Raw genomic sequence first — 27,733 nt, forward strand, 5'->3', positions numbered from 1 at the left:
CCAAATACAAAACCACCGATGAAATCATATAAAAAAATTTTTTTCCCACTATCAAAATTATAGTTATAGAAAGGTGAAAAGCCTACTATATGATCATTTGCCACGGGAAATCGTCGTTTCGGAGACTGAGGCGCATTCCGAAGGCATTTTGCTGCATCATTCATTTACATCAATATAAAGAACTTGAATACCACAGCTTATTTAATTCAAGTTTAACGAATATCAATAATCTATCGATTTTTTCTATTTCACGGTAATTTTTGACTTGTCGCTGCCATTTTGGATTCTGATACCTGTATGTTATGCGCAATCTGATTGGACGTTAAATTTGGCTCGTCTAATCAGATCGCGTATTTCAACCCAGGTATCAGACTGCAAAATGGCTACGCCAATTCAAAAAATACCGTGAAACAGAAAAAATCGGAATGATAATGATATTCGTTAGACTTGAATTAGATAAGCTGTGGAATTCTAGTTCTTTTTATTAATGTTAATGAATGATGCAGCGAAATCCTGCCGGAATGCGCCTCTGTCACCGAAACGACGATTTCCCGTGTTCCACATTGTTTGGCAAATATGAACAAATAGTAGGCTTTTCACCTTTCTATAACTATAATTTTGATAGTGGAAATTTTTTTTTATGATTTCATCGGTGGTTTTGTATTTGGTTCCTTATAGTAAGCCTAAGAGTGTTGAATTATTATTTTTTCAGGGTTGTAGTAGGGGTCCAGGGGCAGATAAGGGTGGGGTGTCCAAACACTGATACTGCCACCTGTGTGATTAACCTGCTTGGAATATTTTTAATGAATGCAAAGCAGATATAAGTATGTTTACCCGTGGTTAATTTTGAAGGATTCGTTTGCACAAAACATGTCGATCCCGCAATTTTGAGATATTTTTTTCAAAATTTTCATTCATCGTGAAAGGAGATAGATGTCTCAATATTTACCGTATACTGAGAGATAGATATAAAAATATGTCTTACTCAAAACAATGCGATAGCAAAATGACAAAATGATGACTGACGGGTAATACGAGTACGCTTCGTCGATTTATATATCTATTGTTTTGTTTTTGATGATCAACAAAATATCATGTAATGCTAATTTGATCATCATTGACGAGACAAATGACCGAACGTCTGGATTTAAAAGTAGAAAGCAGAAGATAATGTCATGATGACTTAATGCATCACTCTTTCACCATAGATACACTTCAGCTTGATTTTAGAAGGGAAAGCTACACGTTTTTAATTCCTATATACACGCGCCTCTTAGAATTAGCCATAAAGGAAAACCATTGAGAAAACATGACCGCGAGTAAGGTTCGAACCCTAACCCTAATCGGTAGCCAAAGGTCCATCTTTTTTACTGTGAAATACAAATAAAAACGGGATGTTTATAATAACACTAAAATAACATATTCAAGAACCAATAAAGAAAATTTATGATTATTTACATAACAGCAAATAACTCACTATTTTGAAAATATCAAATGGAAATGGCATGTGTTCTCTTTCCAAGCGTGCTACTATCTTTGCTCGTCTGACATGAAAACCGTTCAGTGAAGTGTTCTCTATCTCCCTGTATGTGTTCATCAGTTTCGCTATCATCATGTTCAATAGCACAACAATAATAAAGAACATAAATGCCATCATTACCATCGCACCAGCAAATCTGAAACGTTAAAAGATAACAGAGTAAGTGTTTTAAAACTGTAAACTTTCATTTTAAAACAAAAATATATACAAAAAGAGAATTAAATGTTCACAAATGAATGTTTTATATATCAAAACAGATTCAAATCCATTACTATTCGGTAAACATTAGTATATCACCTATCATATTAATATATGAAAAACATTCAATTATAACGCAGCATAGACAATAAAGGGTGCAATACTTTGCTTGGTGAAATGAAATATAAACATGTCGAAATCTATTTAATCACAATGGCTTTGATATTAATATGGTCGAATTTTAAGAATATCTAAACAAATAAGTATCTGATATCCCATTCCATGTTATTTAGGTTTCATGAAAAATTTTCGCGAAGGACACGAAGGTAGAATATACGAACATAATTGTTTTAATTTTATGACTTTTGTTTGATATTTATTACGATGTTTTACAAATTCTTGCAGATATTTCTTCAAAAATTTAATACTAATTGAAGAATGAATAACAAATGAAAATAGATAAATATCATAATTACTAAAACAACTAACAATCCTGGTTTCAAAATCGCAAAACATTTATAACACAAATGTCTTGTAATAACACGAACGGCTGTTTATATTGATGTAACTTACTTATACCCATCGTCTCCAGTGTATTCAACAATACCGTCCGATTCAATCATGATTCTTATACCAACAATCCCTATCTTCCAAAACGACCTATAAGAAATAAAATAATATCACTTATTTACAGTAGGACGACATATTTTCATATTATTTTACTAGTAAATGTACTGATTCCTAAATTTACGTATAAAGCTTTTTTTCGTAACTTTTCAAAAATTATCCCTTTCGTTGAATTGTTATTCATTTAGATTGGTCCTTTAAAAATGACTTTCTTATACATTTTTTGGGCAAGCATTGATTTTGTTGTCAATATCACACTAATACTCTTATGGTCATAAAAGGACATTTAGCTTATTATATTCCAGGTGCCGTTCAGTAATTACTTCACGGAACCATTACGCTCTTGTGTATGACCACCCAATCTAGCTAGATAGTTTCTTACATGAAAAATCCAATTTTGGAATGAACTTTAAAATAAGAGATCATAAGATTTTCTTTCATGTCCGTGAAACATCAACAAGATTTCTATGACAAATATATTTTACTAATTTTTTACTAAGTGATTTGGTTTAAAGGTAAAGGTGTGAGTTATAGTTCCATACAGTATAGACATACTTGCAGGACAACAATCGTATAAAGTTGCATGTATGTAAAGGGGCATTGATTTAAGAGCCTACATAGATTAAAGTAAATGACATAAACCTGAAGCACTGCCTTATAATTAAAGAAAATGTAGTATTTATTTCTAAATGGCAGGGAGAGCTTTCTGCGTACACCTAGTGTTTCCTGCACAATGGTTTGAGAGAATATCTTATAAAAGACAATTGAAAAAGACCAATTTGGCCAAAAATATTATTGAATTGTTAACATCACAAAATGGAAATGGTACCAGAATAAGTGCCATATTTGTTTCCAATGGGTTAGTTTACAGCTGCTAAACCTTTACAGGACGAGGTATTACCCGTTCATTTGATGGAAACCGGGCTAAATTGATAATATTTATGATGACAATGTACAAATGCTGGACGTTCATTGGTTGTATTTCATTAGTTGTGTTTTCTTATATAAGCATACTTTCGAATCCATTATATGTTAAAAAAATGATGGATATTTTGTAGTATGTCGACACTGACCGTGTCATAGTTTAACATAATATATGTTTATCACTGGGTAATCATAAAATATTGCCAACATGTATTTTGAAAATATATCTCAAATCTGATAAATATATTTCTTATTTGATATAAGAGAATGATTAAAATTATATCGCTAGACGGAATGTGCATTGCAATACAAGAACCTTCAAGGGACTAAACTATTTAATTCCTTTTATTGTTCTTTGGGTTATATAACAAAATACTTGCGTTGTTTCTTCGTGTAACTGAAGCGTATTTTCAGCCTTCAATACCAAAAGAAATGTTCCGGAAAATACGACGATCGTGATAGAAAGGATAATCCCAAACCTCAGGATATCTTTTACAAACATTTTCTGTAGCGAATCGACGAACACCCCGGTAAACCTACAAGTAAGATGTAAATATAATATTAGTTTAAGGTTCATATTTTTGATCTAATCTACTGCGACTGAGTCTGCAATTCTTTTATGGTATATGGATACTTGGTCTGTTGTGAAAATACGAGTTTATGAAATGGTTCATAACATAATTTTGCGTGTGAAACAGGTTAACTTCGACCGAGTATCGTTTTCTAAGATATTTGTTACGTTTGTTAACTCAGCTCAAAAACTGCTTACTAGAGAGTAACTGTAATTGTTTAAGAAAAATCGTTTGTCTTATAGGTTACTGGTACAAAAATAGCTTTTGCCAACTGTGCAGGGAAAATACTAGTTTCTAATATTTCATTAAAATATTAGTTTCATTCATTGTGAAGGTTCAACGATCTTTTCACCACTGACCTCTTGACCACTGACCATTTAACCACAAACTGATTTAAACTGAACCTCTTAAAAAAAACCTGAACGGTTTGAATAACATCTATTAAAAAAGCTTTTAAAAGATTAAAAAAGATGTTTTCCAAAATGAAAATATAAACTTTTGTAAAATATAAAGCACTTTTAGTGTTCTGTGGCATGCTAAACGTTGACAAATTTAATAAATCTATTTTTGGTCTATATCCTATATTTATATTGTATAACTCTATTGTATAACTTTATATTATATATCATAATATTTATTCAATCCTACTGAATATTTGTTCATCATAAATAATATTTGTGTGCGATAATTGTCTTTACGTATGTTGTATATTTGAATATATGTTGTATATTTGAATTTATATATATTTATTGTATTCAGAAAAAATATTCATTCAATAATTTGAATCATGTGATAGAACACTCGGCATATTAAGCCCTGCCTATATATTAAGCACGAATTTCTGTCAATTAATCTATTTTTTTGGTCTATAACAATTTTTATATTGTATAACTCTAATTCTATATCATATATCATAATATTAATTCAATCTTACTGAATATTTGTTCATCATAAAAAATATTTGTTTGCGATAATTTTTCTTTATGTATGTTGTATATTTGAAAATATATATTGTTTATTTAATAAATATTTATTGTATAATTAAAAAATATTGATTGTATTCTGAAAAATAATCATTCGATAATTTGTATCATGTGATTGAACACTCAGCATATTAAGCCCCGCCTATAAATTAAGCACGAATTTCTGATAAAGCGTTATTATCCTGATTAAACTAGACTATAGAGTAATGGAAATGATCAGTGGCCGATTGAATGTCACTTGTAAATAGTGCATATGCTTAATCCTCCTTTTAAATATATATGTATGTCTAACAAATGGAAATAGATATTAAAGTCTTCAGGACGACATACAATCGTATAATAATGTTTTTTTTCCCATTCATATGCCTTATAATGCATAACCACGATATGAACCTATGTGAGGATATCATGTAAAATGACTATAGGATCATCTAAATGTACATATACTCTTGTTTATATGAAATATATATGAGGAATCACATAAGAGGACTAAGAGATCATCTACATGTACATATACTCTAGATTTTACAGAAGATGTATGAGAGGGTAATATAAGTTAAGCAGGAGATCATCTAGATGTACATATACATAAGCTGTTATGGAACAGATATGAGGGATCACCTTAGATGACCATGATGTCTTTTAGATGCATAAACACTCTAGTTCTTATGAAACATACATGAGGGGATTAGGTAAATTGACTAGGGGATCATCTGGATGTAAATGTATTCTTTTATATTATGGAAAATTTATGAGGGGGTCACGTAATCTGAGCAGGGGATCATCTAGATAAACATATACACGATATTTATTTGTAAAATATATAAGGGGAACACGTAAGATGACCAGGGGTCTTTAAGATGTTAATATACTCTAGTTATCTGAAACACAGGAGAGGGGATCACGTAATGCCCATTTGATCGTTTGTATGTAGAGATTTTCTTGTAATCAAAAGAACACGTTTGAGAAGATCACTTCAAATGACCAAAAGATCCTAAAACGTCCTTTGCTCTTGTTTTGATAGAATACATATGAGGGGATCATGTAAGCTGACAATCGGATCATCTACATAATTTGAACCAAGAAAGAGGGTATCAGTTGAGATGACCGAAGATTATCTAGATGTAAAGCAACCAGAGGATTAAGAACAAATCCTATATTTGTGATGGAACATGTATGAGGGGATCACGCTAGGCGACCAGGGTATCATGTACATGTACAAATACTTTATTCATTATGGCCCACGTATGAGGGTATCAATGTGAGATGACCAGAAGATCATCTAGATACATATACTCGTTAAGCGACATTAGGGTTATTTAGATGAAAATATACTCTGTTTGTTATGGAACATGTATGAGGGGATCACGTAAGGGGACCAGGGGATAATGTAGATATACATATACTTTATTCATTATGGAACATGTATGAGGGGATCGCGTAATATGACAAGGGGATCATTTAGATGTACATACGAGAGATGATAAAAAATTAACGGGACTGGGACTGTCAGTTGAAGAATTTTCAACCTTTCACTAAATGTTATATATCACAATTAATCGGAAAACAATACTGAATGAAACAAAACTGATGCTATATCTAATCTGACTACGCAAAAAGCTTGTCCGTAACAGCAAATTAAAAAAAAAACATGATAACGAACATCAGGCGCAGCGCTGACATCTGGAGCTTTATGATTTGTATATTTTACAATATGGCACACTTAGATTTCAAAATATGTCAAAACGTCACGAGCCATATCTTTGACGTTCAGAAAAAATGACTTCATTCAAACCACATTTATATTTGCAATAACTATTCAAGCGTCACTTGTTACAGAAATACTCGCGTTAAACTATGTCGTCAGAGCGTCTTAAAATCAATCAATAAGAAAAGTATTGCGAGAAACTGTTAAAGAATAGAAAAAGATTACGGCTTTCAAGGGAAAAGTTTCAGGAAGCCACATCATCGTTTTTTTATTAGCATAAACGATTAAGAAAAGGTAATAGAGAAATGGGGGAAAAAGGGAGAGGCAGAAAGAAGAAATTTTCATGGACGTTGGTGACGTCAATCCCCGAGACGTTTAAAGATGACAGTCAATTGACTGCGGACATCGTCAACGATGTTCTGGCAGTAGCTACGGGACGGTGCAGTCAACTAAGGATTTTAAAATGATAAATGTTAATACATTTATATCATATATAATGTTCTTGGTTTACAATTGTATAAATTATTTTTTTATTTTACGTAGTAGTCTTATGGAGAAATTGTGTCAACAATTTTTGAGTCACTGTTGCGTTTTATTTATTTTAAAATAATGACAAATTTTGTTCTTAGTTGTATCATTTTCTTGAATATATGATACATTATCATTCAGCAACATCATATTACATTGGCCTACTTCGTGAATGAGGAAAAAAGCTGCTCCGTTAAAGACACTCGCTTGTTACGTCGTTAATGTCAACTTTAAAGTTATACCGTGCGCCACATTTCTTTAAATGTACATGCCAATAACAGCAAAACTTTTTATTTGTTAATATTTCTTCTTGGTATTTTTGTATTGTATCATTGAGAGGATAGATATATTTTATGCTCCATGTATTATCTAAAACCTTGATTTTAAGTTCAACAAAAAAGTCATTTTACATTCCACATTTAATCTGGAATAAAACTTTCAAATGAGTCATGAGCCCTTCTTTCATCTGGATATTGCTATGCATACATGTTGGAACTGTAAAAACTAGATATGTGTCCATAGTACTCGGGTACCCCCACACTCCACTGTTTTCTCAATCTTATGACTGTAGGTCAAATAGTTTTTGGTTACATATGCCACTAGTTAAAATTTAAAAATCTTTTACTAATTCAAGGGCAAGAACTTTACAAATACTGAATTAATCCACAAGCAAACCCAATGTGCATATGTACACACGCTGACCAACATTCTTTTAAACTCTCAGTCCTACAGGTCAAACACTTTTTGAGCTATGCATGAACAAATTTGTTTGTTTTTTTGTTTGTTTATTTTACGCCTTTTCCCAACAGTATTTCAGTCATATAGGCGGGTAGTTTCCTAACCATCGTTCCTGGAGAGTTACACCAGTACCAGACAACCTTCCTCCGCGCTAAACTACCAAAGAATCTCCCGGGGATCGAACCCACGCCAGAGAGGTAACTGATTAGAAGTCATGGACTATAACCCCTCGACCACAGAGGCGGTATGAACAAATTGAAGATTGCAAATTTATACTTAGTCAAAGGCAATAACTGTAACATAACTGAAAACAAGAATGCATTTGTGAAAAAATGCTTTGCCACCGCATTAATATAACAGAAGTAGATTTTTTTGTTTCTATACAATTGAACTTTGCCATAATGCAGTAGAGTCTAGTGAATAAGAATCAAGGTCACATTTCAGCATTCCAAATCATTAGACACATGTGCTGATGTTTCTCATGTTAAGATATAACGGCCATAGTGCAATAATTGATTTAAAAATAAAAGAATTTTTTATTGACACAAAATATATATTAACTGTATAACATAGCTTTTTTAAAATTTTAAACGTAGGTACAGTAACTTTTTCTTTAAATAAAAGACAAACAAAAACAACAAGAATAAAGATCAACAAGGCAAAGTCAACGTTCACAGGACGCAGCCCCCCCCCCCCCGACACACCCACGTAGGGCACCCAGAAGACACCAAACAAAACCCTGGAGTTGACATAAGGGCGGCAAAAGGAGAGGGACATGTAATGCATGAAATAATATAAACTAAAACGGGCCCATATGGGAATTAAAGGGATAAGGGCTGAAAGTGTGAAAAGGGGAGGGGATAAAAATGGGAGGGGGATGAGAAAATACCTACCGTAAACGACAATCCAACAAGGCAGACATCACAAAACATGTAAACATATAAAAACAAGTAACAATACAGACATGAAAAACACGTGAACGAACACAGAGGGGTACCACCTTGGAAAGGTCAGTGGTAGTTAAATCGATGGGGAGTTTAAATACCACCTTTTCAATTTAACATTACCAATTCCTAAAAACATTATTATAAACATGGTGTGAATCATAATGTCCTTATAATGTGTTAAATTGCTCCATTTAATATCTCTGCAAAGCTCACAACTGTCTTGCTAGAGTTCATGACCTGAATCATTTCATAAACATGTCAGAAAATTATGACCTTTAGGCTTACTCAAAGCTATTGAATATTTTACATAAAAATTGCATAACATGTAATAGAAATTCCAATGTAGGTTGTTTCCTTTTTCACAAAAAAAGATTTTTTAAGTTTTTACTATTTGTATATAATGAAATCAATGATCCCGGGACAGGGCCAATTTTGACCCATGGACTATAATTTGAACTATCTTGGTAGACGTCCACTACAGAGTGTTTTGTACAAAGTTAAATTTTGTATCAATTTTGTATCTTATCTGTCCAAATGCCATTTTATTTATAAAAAGAAACACAATGTCCGCCATTTTTTGTTGTTTTTTGTTTTGACGTGACGTAACAATTGTGGCGTAACCGGGTCAAGCCTTGTTTATTTTTATGAAATGAAATTGCAAACAGAAAAGAAGATAGAAACTTCAATATTGTCAAAAAGCTTATTCTCCTCAAATATCCTTTTGGTAAGCAACTCACCGTCAAGTAAAGGAACCAAATAAATCTAATCTAAAAAACGTTCCACTTCCAGGAAAGAAGCAAGTCTAAAGGGTGTAGCAAGTCTTACTTGTGCAATAAGTCTAAAGAGCGCAGTAAATTTGAGGAGCGCGGCAAGTCTAAGGAGCGCAGCAGGTATAAGGAGCGCAGCCAGTCAAGGAGTGCAGCACGTTTAATACTGCAGCTGGTTCAAGGAGTGCAGCAAGTTCAATTCTGCAGCAAGTATAAGGAGCGCATCAAATCTTTACTTTTCACAAGTACCGCTTTGAATATCGATAATCACATACTTAGGAAAAACCATAACTTGACAATTTGGGGCTCGTCCGGGATCACTTTAAAGAGGTTTTGATAAACTGAGCAATATGTATTACGACGAATGGCTAAGAATTGGAGAAAAGCTAGGATTATCCAGCTGCGATTTATAAATGGTACTCCGAGAGAAAGTAGAAGAGTACCTAGCCAGATGGGAAAGAGGCCGAAGGCGTGAAGAAGAAAAAATACAGATATAAATTAGTTTTGAGCTCAAGATGAATGAAAAAATCTTCAGATAGAGCGGATCGAATCCAGCAATATAACAACCAGTGAGGGAAACAAGTCCCCCAGACCAAGAATACCTAAGTTCGAAGAAGCCAATGACAATATAGATCCATTTCTAGAAAGATTTGAGACAGTTGCCATCATTCATGACTTGGAAAAGACATTTGGGTCATGAGTTTAAGCTGATTACTATCAGGTCAAGGTCTGGAAGTATTTACACTTTTGGCTATTGAAGAAGCCAACGAGTATGACACTTTGAATAGGGTTATTCTAAAACGATACCAATTGACTGAAGAGGGTTTTAGGGTGAAGTTCAGGCAGAGCAGACAACTTCCTGGTAAGTCTGCTTTTTCAGTTCATTGAGAGGTTGAGATCTTTGATCTTTATTCTTGTTTTTTAAAGTTATTTCAGAAGAAGGGAAAATATGGTAGGTGTAGAGCAGACCTGTCATGAAATAACAAGGAACAGTTTATCGAACCCCTCTTCTCAAAAAATAGCAGCTTGGCAAAAGATCATACCAGAGACATCAGGCAAAGTGACAGAGAACAGAAATGAAGACATGCTATATTTATGACATGCCATTTAGCCAGAGACTGCCGACAGAAAAACAGAAGCCAGGCGCTGAAGGTGTGCTTTATTGCAATAAGATTGGGCATATTGCAAAAGACAGACAAAATCAGAAGGTGTAAAAATGGAACCACAACGATGCCTCCGTATGTGCCAAAGCAGACCTTAATGCTCTTGAGAAGAGAAGAACAATGACGATCGAGTGAAGGGACTGTGTCAATCCTCGCGGGGACTTGTACCATTGATTTATTGGAAGAAGAAAGAAATCTAAAATTAAAGGAGGGTTTTGTCACTACAAATGCAGTGAAAGTATTGAGAGACCTGGATGTGTGTTAGCGGCTGTGAAGAATAATTTATGATGACAATTGATAGAGATGCTAAAGTTGTACCTTTGGCGAAAATATGGGTAGATACGCCGTACTAAGTTGGTGAAAGAGTTAGAGGCAGTGGTGCTTAAGTCAATTATATGCGACTTCTTATTCTCAGATCCCCTTTCAAAATTCATTTTATTTAGTTCCGCCCATTGTTTTCTCGTTAAGGGTACATGTATTCCTCTACTTGTGCCATTCGCCGCTTTTCATGCAATGGCACTACTGTATCACATTGGAGGTTCCATTATAACCGCTGATGAACACGTGTGCGGATGTTTCTTAATTGAAAATCTCACTATTTTCGCTTTTAAATAATGTATTCTGCTTTAGCCGGTGCAAAGGGGCGTGGACAGTAACTTCCATTTTCCAGTTCCGGTCATGAAAAGGCTCAATCAAACCGAGCTTGCAAAATTTTCAATTTTGCCGTGTTGGGCTTTCTTTAGGGATTCTGATTTTCTCTATTTTAATGATCGGTAATGTTGCCAGAGTACTGATAGGCCTGAGCCTGAATGGAAGGAGACAGAAGAACCATTGTCAGAGACCAAAGCTTTGTCTGTTCCGATACCGTTTTGCGAAACTAAATCTGACATAGAAAAACTGAAGGAATCCTAGAAAGATGACTCTTCATTGGAAAAGGTTTGTGAATTAGCAGACAAGCCAAAATAGATGCAAAACAAAAGTCAGACCAATTTCAAATACGTAGTAGAAAACGGTGTGCTTTAAGTGTCTACTTTCATCATAATGGTGATGACTCCAAGCAGATTGTAGTTCCGCGAAATCAAACAGCGTTATATGACAATCGGCACCGGAAGTAATCTTCCTTAATTTATGTTGTTAGAATCGAATAAATATCTGTCTTAGCGTTGTTTATTGGCTATTTAACACCGGCTTGGAGTTTTGATGCGTTGGAATCGACAACGGAGGCCGTAGGCCCTATTATTTCTTAAACACAATGTCCGCCATTCTGTGTTTTTTATGTGACGTCAGAATTGTGGCGTTCTATCCGGTTCGCGCGCGTTTGTATTTCAATGACATTATGCAACCCTTCGTCAACTGAAGTAACCAAATAAAGAAGCAAGTCTAGAAAACGGTCTGCTTTCTAGTGAAGAGTTAAGCCATAATAACGGCTCGCTTCCCAGGAGAGAGTGTTAGAGAGGTTCGCTTCCAAGGAAAGACGTAAGATTAAGGAGCGCATTAAGTCTAACTTGTGCAGCAAGTCTAAGGAACGCAAGTATATCATATCTGCTCTTCATAACATGTAATGAGTTTCTAGCAAAGTACATAAATAAAGATAATGATATACAAGGAATTATTGTCAATGAAAAAGGTATAAAAAAATCTCTTTTTGAAGACGATGCAACACTTTTAAATAATGGTAAACAAATCTCGTTTGAAAAAAACTCCTCGATGTTATTACAAATTTTGGACATGTATCAGGTCTAAAACTTAATATGAAAAAATCTACTATTTTAAGAGTGGGGTCTCTTAAAGACACTCATTAAATATTTTGCAAAGATAAACACTTTTAATGGACATCTGAATCTGCAAAACACTAGGCATGGTCTTTCAAACGACATTAAAAAACATAGACCTTAACATACAACCAACACTTAATAGTTTCAAAAACTTGTTTAAAACCATGAGAACACAGAAAACTGATTTTGGAAAAATATATTAAAGAAAATAACAAAAGACATGTATAATTTTATATGGAATTACAAACCAGAAAAATTTAGGAGGAAGCTTAATATTTGAATGTGAAACAAAAGATCAAGATATCAAAAATGTTTGTAAACACAATTCTTTTTAAGGACTTTCTTATTGCATGGCATACTATCAATAAACGACAAATTAAATGAAGCAGCTGGAAAACAAGTAATATGGAATAATTCTAAGATAAGGAAGGACAGTTGCCATTTTATGTAAAAGATTGGTATGACAAAGATATAAAATAGATAGAACATTTTTGGACTATAGACAAAAAGACGTCATTTTAGAGATTTACATAATTTAGAAAATAATGCATTTCTAAAGTTCTACCAATCATCACAAGCATAAAGTCTAATATAAATCAGTAAAACACAAAATAAATTACTATATACAAAGCAAATGAGGGTTAAACCAAAAGCAAAAATCAAATTTGAAAGTAAATGGGAAAATGTTTTGGAAAATAATGATATAAAATGAAAATCAGTATATAGCCAAATTTTTAAAGCTACTATTGATACCAAAATAAGAACTTTTCAGTATAAATATACATGTATAATGTAAATAATTCTAACAAATAAATAAATATTTATTAAGAATGAAATATTCAAGTACAAATTGACTTTTGTAACATGCAGGCTGAAAGTATGGAAAATGTGTCTGGGAATATCATCATTTTCAAGTTATATGGAATAGACTAGGAAACTTTTTAGATATAAACGGGTTACCTATTCTTTTCGGTTTTAAAATCATAAGTTTTTTTTTGTATTTTGCAAAACAGTTGGAAAAGTGATGTAATAAAATTCATTATTTATCTAATAAAATCTTATATTTCTCAACATAATAATAGGCAAAAGTAAACTTTTTTTCAAACATTTCTTGTCATATCTTAAACTTAGAATTACTATTGTAAAAGAAATTGCAATTATTCAAAATAAGGTTGAATACCATCTTAAGAAATGGTCCTTTTTAAAATTATAGCCGTACTCTTTACTTCATACATTAAAAACATTAACTTTTAATAAGATTTAATGACAAACTTTAAATATGCGTTTTACGATACATGGGTGTGATATCCTCACACCTTCCCTCTTGTGTTTACTTTCACCTTTCTACATTTTTACTTATGAAAGATTTATGAAAGAAAACAGTCACTAAAAACAAAATATGATATGATTTCATATTATTATGAAACGATGTGAAAAGAATGTATGTGAAATTTATGTACATGTATGTCATAAAGGTATGATAAAAATATGATATTTGCAACAAGGTCTAGCTGTTTATTTCTGCCGTCAAAGGGGACGATTTTGATACAATTTATTTAAAATGTTATCAATTTGTTGAATATGATTTTTCTGAGAATTTTTCAATACCAATAATTGTGAATTTATTAAATCAACAAAAACTTAAAAATGCATATCAAGCGGGCCATACGATGCTAACGCATCCTTGAAATTCTGATACCGTAAACACTTCATCAACCGGTATTTTGAACAAGAAAAAGACTCATGTAAAAAAAAACCCAACAAGACATACTTCTTACGTTGCTTACTTTAGTATTTATAGTCCAAATGCAATGACACAACTCTTTGCTTTGTCTTCAAGTAAATTGTATGAAAAATATTAAAATCCGATTTATACCTTTTATTTCTTTTTCTGAGATGTACGTTTTCGAGGGGACACACAAAATTGTGTTTTTTAGTTCGGCCAAGCTACTAGATTTTCACAATGTGTACGCAGTAATACAATATTGATTTTCTGTAAAAGTGCGTTTAAAGACATTTTTGTACAAATATGAAATATCAAAGGTTGAAACTACATTTTTGGAATTGATTCTACAATGAGTCAACTTTATGAGTTCTGAAAAGTTCAGTTTAATCGATTTTTTCTCATAATTTGTAACATTTCAACGCAGAGTGTACGCAGTATTCGCATTCAACGCGAGCTACTGGCTAAAAAGAAGGAAAAAGTTGTGTCACTAGAGGTCAGGACCTCTTTGCAAAAGAAATCAAATTCAAATCTTTTTATTTATTTGACGTGTCTCGTTCAAAAACTTCAAAATACCGGTTGATAAATTGTTCGCAGTATCAGAACATAAATGATATGATACATAAAATCTTTGTAAGGTATGGATGTGGATTCCCTCAAACCCAACATATCTATGTTGAGTGGAATAAAGTTCAATATTTATATTAATGGTTTAGAATCGACTGATTGTGCTATCATTTTCCTTAGATATTTCCATTTTTTATCTTTAGGTATTTATATATTTATTTATTTATTTATTAAGATATACCCGTATTCATGAAATGGAAATGGAACCCACATAACTTTATAACAGTAACTTTTCCCGGATCAACATAATTTCCTCTGTAAATTAATTCATCATGAATAGTAATTTGTATTGTTATCTAAAATTAACATGGAGGTAGTTTTTTGTTTCAAGTCCTTTATAAAAGTAAAAGTTATTAAGATCAATCTTTGCATTTACTAAATTACCTCCTTAAATTGAGGCGAAACCCTGATTTTACCCACCTTTATAGTCCTTTCCTAAAGCAGCAACAGTATTATTTAAGTAGGTCAAGTCATTTGTTCCAGATGATTTTATGTAATCTTTGATATTTCTAGTAGATATTTAATATTTACGAACTTGTTCAGATTATTACAACTTACTAGTCGAATAATAAAGCTGCATTATTGATGACAACAATATGGTCACCGCCACCATAAACAGCATAATCAGTTAATTTATTAACTTTTAACCCTACTTCAAAACTTCAAATGAGTATTATACCAATCAAAATATTGTTGATAGTAAAGTGATAACCATTTAAAATTGATATTAAAATCCTGTTTTATGTGTGTGTATGTGTTTGTTGTTTTTTTGTTTGTTCTTTTGATATTCCAGATTTTGTATTTTCTTTTGAAAAAAAAAGTTATTATCCCATAATTTAAATAAAGATCTCGAGATGCATGATAAAAAGTATAATATCGTCTCTGGTCATAAGGATTACTGCAGTTTGTAGCATAAGGATTTTTTAATGCAGTTATTTTCATATACTCTTAAGCAACAATTCTCTTTTTTCTTACTTTTTATGAGATCATGCGTCCTCAACCCTCATTTGATTGCTTATATCTATAGTAAGAGAAAAAAATATAATTTTTATCTTGGTGACCATTCTATTCAAATTCTTTCAAATGCATCTCCAGTGACATTGAAAAATGTTTTTCTTCCTGTATTTTTAGCAGAATTTGAAAAGTTTATTCACTTTTCATTTAAATTGCGTCCCTTTCCATTTTGTGCTTTTTATTAGTAAAACTTATATTTTTGAATTATTTAATTTTAGGACAGCTTTCTTATCTTCAATATTAAGTTTATTCATTAAAATAGTAACTGCTGATGGGAGTGCTTCTGCAAATGCTTAAAGTATTGGCATAGCAGGGACAAATGCCAACGAAATAGGGAAGCCTATAAAAGCCGAAATTATCTGGAATCCGATATTTATTCTACCACAAAACTTAGAGCGATTTCTATAAGGCACAGCAAGTTTATTTCTTACTGCTACTTTATCGAGCTTATATATATGATATTGACATTTACAATAAGGTCTGAATCAATGAAAGTTTACTATAGTCCATTTTGTTAAATACTTTATATGTATTTGTATTCTTATGATGCATAATACTTCGTTGTATTTACACTATTTAAATGATTAAAAAAGTTATTGATGCATTAAGCGTTAATTATGTTTATAACAGAATACCTTGTTTAATTATTTGTGCATTTATAAGCATTTGAAATGTATGCATGTATTATATAATATGCATAGACATACATGTGTATTCGATATCTTCTGTCAGCCACTGATATGGCTTTAATAGAACGTGCAGCGAATAAAAACTAAAACCTCTTTATTAATGGGTAAAAATAAACGATTTTTTTTGCATATATTATAGTTTAGATCTTATAAATTATTTGATAAATAAAACCAGGAAAGAAAAAATAAACAAAAAACACCGAAAAGTTTGAATATAATGAGTCATATTCGGTACTGGTTTCCTAGCAGTTAACGTCCCCAAGCAGTTTTCCGGCCGTTTATCATTTTCGTCCAGTACAGTCTATTTTTACCAAGATTCAAGATTAAAGATTTTATTAAGGCACAAACATAATGTCTATTGCCATAAACAATAATGGCGTGTATACATACATATAAACATATTAACAAATGCATAAAACATCTAAATACGAGAAAAGTAATATTACATATATAATATCACAGTCATGTAATAAATATTAAGACTATAATAATTAATGTTTGAAATTAGTTGGAATTAGCTACCAGTTGTTTCTCTAGCATAGTAAAGTTGCATAGTAAATAAATTGAGACAATTTCTTTATAACATTCTGTTGTGAGTTATTCTTTAACATTTTAAACTTGTGTTCATTTGGCCAAGAGCAGTAGTATTTAGGTAAATATTCTCTTCGTAGATCAATGTAATACGGGCAAGCAAGTAAAAAATGATATTCCGTTTTCACTACATTCATATTGCATTTTAAACAAAATCGTTGATTTCTTTCAATATTTTTAAATCTTCCTTCTTCAATCATTAATTTATTAGCAGAATATCTAAAACGTGGAAGGGCTATTCTAAATTTACTATTTATAATACAATCAAGATACTTCTCTTTTCCAAATGTGCTTTTAATTAAACTATACGTATCAAGTTTGCTAGAATTATTAATTTCAGAAAACCATTGTTGATAATATTGATCATATGTACGTTGGATAATAGACTTAAGAAAAATAGAATGAGTGTTATCAATTAAGTAAGAAAAGCCCTGAAAGAGACGTTTTACATCATTGGTCCATTTATTAACAAACTGATTGTTATTATCTGTCATCATCATAAGTTTATACAAAAATGAATCTGGATTCTTAGCAGTTCTAAACCAAAACTTTACAATAAAACAAGGAGGGGCACTCTACCTAATTCACCATAAACGGTAGCATTACATGTTTGTTGTCTAAAACCTAATACTTGCTTCATAAACTTTTTATGCACTCGTTCAATGTCTGGTGAATTATGAAAGCCCCATAATTCAGACCCATAGTTAAGAATAGGCATTATTATAGAATCAAATAGTTTAATTTTTTCAGAAACATTCAATGACAAGTTATCAAAAAGCGAGTTGAGTGCATATAAAGCCTTGAAGGCTTGCTCAGATAAACATTTTTGTGCTTGATTAAAACTACCGTTTGAGGAAATTGTTACACCCAAGTATACAACGTTTTTAACAATATTAAGAATTTTATCATCATAAAGAAAAACATCATTTGAAGGCCTATTGCCCTTTTTACATATCATTACAACTGACTTGTCGGGGTTAACAGTTATTCCCCAGTTTTGACAATATAAATATAGTTTGTCTAATAATATTTGTAATCCTTCTTTTGTATATGAGAACAACACAGTATCATCAGCAAACAATAAAAGAAATAATTTTAAATCTTCAATAGAGAAAAAATCAATATTATCATCGTATAAAAAGTCATACGTATCATTAATAAAAAATATAAACAACAGAGGAGATAATGGTTCTCCTGTTTAACGCCAGTGCTACAATCGAAAAATTCACTTAAGTATCCATTTACTCTTACACATGTTTTAACATTTTCATACATGACTTTTAACATATTTACAATTCTAGAAGACGCTCCGTGTATTATTTACTTTAACCAAAGACCATTCCTATAAACAACAAAGGCTTTACGAAAATCGAAAAATGCACAATATAATGTTTTATTTTCATTTCTTATTACTTTATTTATAATTGAATTAAGAGCAAAAGTACAGTCTATAGTGCTTTTATCTTTACAAAAACCAAATTGATAGTCTGACAGCAAATTATTAGTTTCTGCTCACCCACGTAGGCGAGAATCTAACATAATTGAAACTGTTTTTGAAAAAAACACTAGTTAAAGTAATGCCTCTATAATTATTTACATCACTAGAGTTTCCCTTTTTAGGCACGGGAACAATAATTCCTTTTGTCCAGGTTTCAGGATTAACACAATTTATATACATATAATTGAACAATTTACAAAGCGTTGGTGTAATTATATCTTTACACTCTAAAAAAATCTCACTTATTAAATTATCAACACCTCCACTTTTCCCACACTTTAATGATGAAATTGCTTTTTCAGTTTCTGAGATAGTAAACTCTTTATCTAATTGTAAAATAACATTTCTTTTCTAAACAAGCCTCAGCCAGTAAGGCATCCACATTACTTCATAAGTCAGAGAAACATTTGTTTTCTATTTAAAATAGTAAAACAGTACAACGATTTATATGTTTTGAATTTTTCCTGTTATTAAAAGTTGCTTAAGAGAACTTGCGACGTTCAAAAATAAGCAACACTTGGGGAATTCTAGTTTGAATATCCATGCGCAATAACTAAGACCCCATTTGAGGAAAACCAAAAATTCGAAAAATATTTTTGCAGACGACACGGAAAAGGTTGGGAAGTTCTGTTTGTCTGATAAAATCATCTTAATATTACTTTATGGTACTGAATTATATTCAAAATAAAAAAAGGTCCGTAAAACTGCTATGAATTTTTAAAAAAAGGTGAAAACAGGTGTTACATTTCAGGCCTACATTCAAATTAAAAAGTAAAATGAAAGTGCAACATTAATCACATGGCAATGCTGGACAGGTACCTAACTTTGTCCTGTCAAAGTGTTGTACCCCTCCGTAGACTGATTTTTATTTTATTTGTTAAAAAGTGCGATTTGTGGCCGGAAACTGCTTGGAAACCATTATGTTGTGTCAGTTACGAAAATGACTTAAAATTTGACGTGCAACAAATATAACTATTAACTTTTTAAGTAATAGGCCAAATTTAACGATTTTGTGCGTGTTTATTACTTCAATCTTAGAATTATCAGATCAAGAAAACAGAACAGAAAAAAACCCAGTCTGAGAAAAACAGATCCATATTCGGTGTCCCCCGTCCGCCATCGATATGACTTTTTATAGAAAGTGCAACGAATATAACTAATGACTTTTTTTATAATGGACCAAATTCAACAATTTATTGTATGTATTATCATTTTAACGTTAAAAATGATCAGATCAAGAAAACAAATTAAAAGAACTTAAAACATTTTTATGGGCCAAATCTTACGATCTTAAATGATTAAAAAATAATTTAATTTTATTATTAGTTAAAAAAATTAGTTAAATAACGAGTTATATTCGGTACCTTCTGTAAACCACTGATATGACTTTCATAGAACAGGTAACAAAATAACCTAAACCATTTTATGTAAAGGTCACATTAACGATTTATTTGCATGTTTTATTAGAGATTATCAGAGCAAAAGAAAAGGAAAAATATAACAATTAGTTTGAAAATAACGTGTCGAATTGGGTATCTTCTGTCTGCCATGGATATGAGTCACTTTGTAAAATATAAGACATATCAAGTACTGAAAGTCATATCCGCGGATATGAGTCATATCCGGTATTAAGTCATTTCCATGTTTGATAAAGAAAACACTGCAGGACTGGTGTCGACATAGTCGATGAATTTTGATTTATCATGTTTAAACATGTGAATTCTGATGATGTGTTTGAAACTTAAAGTGACAATATGCATATTTTTCACTATCAAGCCGGTATAAGTAAGTTGTATATTTCAAAAGATTAACTATTTTAATGGCTATTGAAAAATCATTGATAATCAGATAATAAACAAATGTTTAGAATAAATTATAAAAAAACTACCCAAATATCTCTAAATTTATGAAATGACAGGTAGTTTTTAATCAGAATATTTACAGAACTTTTTTTGTGGTGAGTAACGAGGTTATACTTTACTCAGGTGCCATTTATTCTAAAAATGAAAACAAGGACTTGACAAAATGTAAAGTTATTACTGTTGTAAAACTGAAAAATTGTCTGACACTGACAGGAAATTAAACACGTAACTCTCAACTACAAGAAAGATACTCAACAATGTTGCTAAAGGGAAAAGGCTGTTGGAAATGTCCTGTATTAAATAGATAACAACTGTGGCATTTTAGAGTTCCCTAATAAGTTTTAACTGTTTTATATACCTTTCTCTTCATGTTTAAAATAATTTTGTAATATAAAATGATGTTTTTTTATATTTATCTCTTGGGTGAATAATATCTTCAGACTCTAACAAAACTTTAACACAAAGCAAGTGTTAAATTGCAGACAGGATGGATTTTTTGAACAACCAACAATACACAATGTACAAAATGAGAATTAATGACAAAGTCAAGCCTGTCATTTTCATTCAAGGCAGATGTCAGCGTTGACTTCTATTAACCATTTCCTTGCAAACTATTTCAAAGTTACTTGATTTTCTTCATATCTTGACAAAACCATCTTTCATTTTTAAGAAAATTTCAAAAAGTGTAGACTAAAACGTGAACAATGCAGAACATGAAAACAATCGGGCAGCATAGATATGCCTACTGATTTTGGACTTCAAAAGTTAATAAAATTTTACAAAATGGGTAAACTTGTGGTTTAATAGAAATAAAATGTATATATATATAATTATATAATTGCCATTGCTTCTGTTTATTAAGGGATACTGACATACAATATGAAGATAAGTTCAAACATGTGTTCAAAAGGGTTAGAAAGCATCGGTCAAACCTTTGCTAGCAACAGCTAGTCCAGTGGTTTGTGCCGATTTCAGCGTTTACTAGGTTAGAAATAGCACTGTTGAACTCCAAGACAGAGAACATTAAGTTATCAGTGATCAAAGAGCAACTGGTAGCCTTTAGAAAGTGGGTAGTAAATTTGATGAACAACAATTAAAGAAACTGCACGAATGTGTACATGCATTTACTGTAGGAGAAATCAGGTTAGCTTGACCTTGTGGTTTATTTTAAAAATGAAATGTTGGAAGAAGAATTGTTTGAAATACATGAAAGGTCAAATCAAGTATCCCGTCAACAACCAAGAGCCCCACAGCAGTCTATAAATCGCCATCGCTACAGAAATGTTTGTTTTAATTGGGCTAATTATTGGATATTTAAAAAAATTCATAACTGAAGTACAAGTGTAACTTAAGACTGAACATGCTAACATTTTGGTGCGTCCAATGTGACTATTCGTTGTAAGCTAGTCATAGATTGGCTGAAGTGTAGACATGGATTTCCTTGTCTAAAAAAAGAAAGATCTTTCTGAACATTTAAGTTTAGCAGACGTAAGAAATAAACGGCATGTATTTTTATACCGTTAAAAGTAGATATTTCTTCAGTCCAATTTGGAGTACAGCCTTTTCAAGGTTTATCTTCAGTATTTTTAATTTTCCGTATACATGTATATTAAAATAAACTTGACCTTTTTTTCAATTTAACTTCCTTATTTAAGAGTCATTTTTATACTTTGTATGATTTCTTTATTTTTCTAACATTTTTGATAACCTATTGATATGACTTTTGCTGTGAAATATTTCCAAATAATTCTTATTAGTATTCTATTAAATCTTTCTATTATTACAGCCTTTGTTAAATGTGTGATACATAGTGATGTTATTTTGATGCGAAAATGTTTTAAGGTTTATTATAATATTCTTTTCTTTCATCCCCGACAAATTTTGTGGAATTTATCCTTCAGAAATCATTTTATCAAAAGCTTCCGATACAAAGGAATTGCCAAGCTGCAGTAACAGGGTCATCGGTTTTATTCTTTAAAGGAATAGCGGAAGCGTATTTGCTAAGTATTTCAATAATAGTCAATACGTATTTAAACCTTAATTTTCTTTAGAAAAAGCTTGCATATCAACTAAATCAGCAGACCATGAGTTATCAATTTCATTGACTATAACTCTCCGCTTTAAAAATTTCCGTTTAATTGGTGTGTATTAGTCTACGTCCAATGTATCCATCTATCTTTTATCGGGGTTTAGACTCCCCTTTCCGTTTTTTTTAAATTTAACCTAGCCAATTTTATATTTCATATTAATTGCCGGTCGTACTTTTAGATTTTAAGCTTTCTTTTCCTCTGATAGAATTAAATTTTTAAGTTTTTATATAAGAATTACCTGCTTTTCACAATTATGCTTGCCAGAATCATAACAATAATCAAGATTCATACATATCGCATCTAATTTATTGACAGGCGGGCCGTTATCTAATGGATTACCGGTCCGCAATATTTATAGCAATCAAGAGTTAAAACGTTTTAAATAATAACGAAATCATTGTTTATGAATACCAAATCCACTTCCTGCACTTTTAGAAATATATTCTGTCAATAAAAAAGTAGGTTTTATATGGTACGGTGTTAATTCAAGGCAAATTTAAAGTTCTAAACAAGTTTGGTAGTTTTATTAATTGTTTACAGTGGTTCAAGTTTTTAATCAGTATATGGTCAAATAATCGACGGTCAATAGGTCAAAGGTTTAAAGGTCAGTCGTCAAAAAGTCATTTAACCCTCACAATATATATTACAACTATTAACAAGACAAGACTTAAAGATACCAAATATTTTGTATAAAATACTCGTTAATTAATTAATCATCTGCGCGTGATTTGTGAGCTTTTAATACGAAAATTGCAAGCTCAGCAACTGTAAAAGGACAATATTGTTCAGTGGCCTAATATGAAACATCGTGTAAAACGTTATCATTAAAAATTCATCCGATTCTTAATCATTCCAAATCATTTAAAGAAACAAGTCTATCCTCCATCGACAAAGTAATATATTTTATTGCAAGAAATGTTACGGCTTAGAACCTCGTGTTTTTTTCTTCAATTTGACATCATTAACCTGCTTTGAGCGCACGCCTTTCTTTCAATTGATCGTTTATATTTTTTTTCCTTTTTCGAACACAGTTTACCCGAAATTGCTCAATGTGATTAATAGGCATAACGAGCATTGTGGCAGTCCAGCTCAAACCCAACCTGATTAAAATCAGCTCTAAATAACGCTCCGCTTTTAGATCTGACCGTGACCAAATAAGAAAACGTTGTCAGTGACCTTTCACACAGCCATTAATCGGCGAATTCTAATAATTTTGAAAGCGATGTGGTTTCTAATTTTAACCCTGGGAAAACCAATACTGAGTAGGTATTTTTCACGATGTCGAGAAAAAGTATGGCGTTGTCCATATAGCCGACAGGTAAACTGGTAAAACAATCTTGTCCATTAAAAATTGACTCTATAGTTTCAAGTTAATTTGTTAAAAATTACTTCAAACATTTTTTTCTAACAAAAATCAATAATTTGTTTAACTTCAACTGATAGCGGTATTTTGATTCTTCTTCTAATACTTATATAAAAACCGGTTTGATTGCATGGCTAATTCTATCTTTAGGACTGTTGTAGAGGATTAACACTGTTCCTGAATAAATGAAAAGGGTCTTACATATGTACATAAAGAGGACTAGTTTCCTTAACAATTGAAATGAGCCGCGTCACGACAAAACCAACATAATGGGTTTGCGACCAGCATGGATCCAGACCAGCCTGCGCATCCGCGCATTCTGATCAGGAGCCATGCTGTTCGCTTACAAACTCTATAACAAGTAGAGAAACTGATAGCGAACATCATGGATCCTGATCAGACTGCGCAGATGCGCAGGCTGGTCTGGATCCATGCTGGTTGCAAACCCATTATGTTGGTTTTGTCGAGACGCGGCTCAAATATTTCAGAATGATAAGTAAATTACTAGAAATTTGATAAGTTGAACAGTTTACCAATTATTTCCATAAAGAGTATTGTTTTATTTTGTTTGTTTTATTTTTGAATTAGATAATATGATATGATTTGATCGATTTTGACAGACTTTAACAACATTTGGTAAATACTATTGGTTGAAATTTGATAATACCATATAATGTTGCAACTTACTTGAAGACCGGGGCATATTTGATTATTTGCAGAAACCAAACTAAATACGTCACAGCATATATATACCAGTGAGTTTGCTCATGTATATAACGCACAGGCAACAACAGAATCAACATAACTGGTGATGTAATCTCAACAATATTCATTTTGTCCACAAGATACTCCTTTTTCAGCCTGAATATATCACAAAAATGCTACTATGATACTATCGCAATATTCAAACAAGAAGATAAATTAATTTATGTGTTAAAAAGATATGTGCACCAAGGTTAACGATTTATTGTTACAACGGTAAATGATACTTATAACCCCTAAACGATATTCTTGAAACTTAATGTTTACTATTTTGACACTTATTAAAATGTATTTGTTTTTGGTAGTACATGTAATTTAATTTTAATAATACTTTTAAAAAGCTAGAATTTAATGTAACCGTTTCACTTCATACCCTTTAAAAATTACTTATAAATGATATAATGATAGAGAATTGTTTAAATTCTTTCTATAATACAAATAGTTAGAGGATAAAATAAAAAACTAATCACACCTGATAATTTGATAAATTTCAATTTCTAAAATGCGAGCAGCATTTAGAAGCAGAAAGATTTCAAAGATTGCCCGTGTATAGTCAAGAGGCGACTGGTAAACAACAACGTTTGGAGCATTGACACTTGTTACAGCAACAAAAGTCAGACACACAATGCTAGTAAGGTACATAATAGCGTCTGTACTGAAAAAATGCCATGAATGAAAAGCGGATAATATGTCATTAACTTAAACTTATTTCATAACATTCATATCCTTACCTAAATACTGCAAATATAAACATGTTTTTCCTACAAGCGGGTAGCGGCTCGGAAACACGATTTTACTGTGGCTTAGATTTAATTTATAAGAATGAAACATACTGTTATGTAAGATTAAATATAATTCTAAAGTTTCTTCGCATATAACCACACTAAATCTTTACATACACAAAAGCACGACTGCACCAGTCTTCCCATTTTGCCTTTGTCAAAGCCTGATAAGCTTTGCTGCATACAGCGTCCTTTGAAAAGAGACAAACATAATTATAACTAGAGCACTAGCAACCTTGACCTTTTGAAACATACTCGTATGAGGTCTGAAGCGAAATTTGAACTCAATATATAATTTATGATGGTTCATCTATGTACCAATGATTTTTACAATAAATTGTCTATCTTCCAGAGACCATTTTTCCATTTTAACGATTCGTGACATTGACCTTGAACCTAGGTGGTTCAATAACAATCTCAAGCTAGGGGTTTTCATAAGTTTGCTTCATCATTCCTAACTCTTAGTCCAGTCAATTTGTGAAAAGATACTTCAGAAAATGGGAAAAGCACCAAATTTGGTACAAATGAACTTTGACATATTTAAGAAAAATTGAGCATGGGACCCATTTTAGAAAATCAAATATGGCGGGAAAAATCCAAAATGGCCGCCATACGTGTTAAAAATTTCAAAAACGCTTGTTTTTACTAAGAGAACTTGATAGATAGCTACATATTAGGGTATTGTAATCAGAAAAATAGTTGTTATTAGTATTTAAACATTGCTTTGTCTTTTTAAAGCTATTACACTTAACATATTTCATTATTTCTGTTTGTCATTAGTTTTCACGACCCTGGAAATCCGATGAAATAAAATAGTGTAGAGGTTTGTCATCGCTGTCTTCGAAAGATGTTAAGACATCATTTTTTACAACATTCTTTTTGGTTTACAATGTTAATTTATCACAAGGAAATACTTATCAAACAGATTAAACAAAAGTATTAAAAAATTCTAGCTTAACTCAAGCAAACGTAAATTAAATATCTGCCCATCAAGTCAGGTGCACGCCTTGCAATTTTATCTTGTTGATAGCTGTGAAAGGTATTTAGCAAAGAAGGTGTGAATGACAGAATTATAAGCTAACATGTGTCAAATTTTAACAGTCATTTGGTATTTGAATTGTCATATAAAAATATGAAACTTTATAAAAGAAAAAAAACGAAAACCTGGCAGACATATATAATGAACATTTTGTCAAAGTAGAGATGTAGATGTTATCTATGTCTCTGGACTCAAAGTATGCGTTACTGAAAATTAATTCATTCTAAACTATCGCTTTTCTTCATATGAAGTACATGACTGTCCATTTGTTGTATAAAAATGGAATGCTGATTTTGTAGAAATTTGCAGTTTACAGACTCAGATTTTGACACACCTTTGATGAAATAACTGCTTTTAAACACTACACATTGGTTTTCGATTGATAAACTACTAACTTGACACCAACTTTCAAGACTAATCTAGTTAGAAGTTACACTAACTCATTATTGTAAATAACATCAATTTTTTTTACCTTCGGGTTGTATCAAAAGTTGATATGATACCCCTCTACCTTCTTTAATGCCACCCCTCACCCCCCAATTATATGTCAAATTCCATTTTGGTGTCCCTAAGAGTGCCCTGTGCCACAAAATATTACATTTAGTTGCTGGGTTTCATGCTTTTTGGCCTCCGTTTGCAATCATGTTTTCCAAAATTCCAAAAGGCATGGTCTTACAAGTTTTTATTTTAGACATTACAAAGTCAATAGCCTTTTATATGAAGACTTGGCATTTCCGCGCTTTAATCAGATCAAGGAAAACAATGGACAAACGTGCTAGATAATTTGCCATATCTTGGCACTGTTTTTCTTCTGAGGGCCTCACATGTTTGTAAGATTCAAGATTCGTCACCAAGTCTAAGGTTTAGAACAAATGGGACATTGAAAATAATATGAGTACGCCTTGCTGCCCATAAAACATCAGATACCTAGGGTATTTCTCTCTTAATGCTGACAGCTCTTGATACAGACTTTGTGATGAATGTGTTGTTTGATATTATTTAGAGTCTCAGTCAGCATTTTGTGCTGGGTTTTGTTGTTATAGTTCAGCAGTTTCCAGACTTGACAACAAATTCCAAATTTTCGTTGACATGATTAAACAAGACAAGAGTAAAGAGTAAAGTATATCGATTTTCATCATCAAGATCAAGAACGTAAATTCCAAAATAGGCTATAAAAGCAGGTGTTGTTCCTTTGTGACAGATTTGATATGACATGTGCAATT

At 31.8% G+C, this 27,733-nt stretch overlaps 1 protein-coding gene across 1 annotated transcript; it reads right to left on the reverse strand.

Annotated features, from left to right (window-relative positions):
- Nucleotides 1-1,438: 1,438 nt before the first annotated feature.
- Nucleotides 1,439-25,335, reverse strand: LOC132718240 (uncharacterized). The gene is made up of 5 exons (XM_060701888.1): nucleotides 25,162-25,335; nucleotides 24,615-24,788; nucleotides 3,670-3,825; nucleotides 2,312-2,398; nucleotides 1,439-1,676 (listed from the first exon to the last, which is right to left on the reverse strand). The coding sequence occupies exons 1-5, from the start codon at nucleotides 25,329-25,331 to the stop codon at nucleotides 1,451-1,453; spliced, it is 813 nt and encodes a 270-aa protein (XP_060557871.1). The 5' UTR covers nucleotides 25,332-25,335; the 3' UTR covers nucleotides 1,439-1,450.
- Nucleotides 25,336-27,733: the final 2,398 nt, after the last annotated feature.

The sequence above is a fragment of the Ruditapes philippinarum genome, unplaced genomic scaffold (genome assembly GCF_026571515.1).
Source record: "Ruditapes philippinarum isolate M1 unplaced genomic scaffold, ASM2657151v2 ctg1156_1_1_1_1, whole genome shotgun sequence".
NCBI classification, from domain to species: domain Eukaryota; kingdom Metazoa; phylum Mollusca; class Bivalvia; order Venerida; family Veneridae; genus Ruditapes; species Ruditapes philippinarum.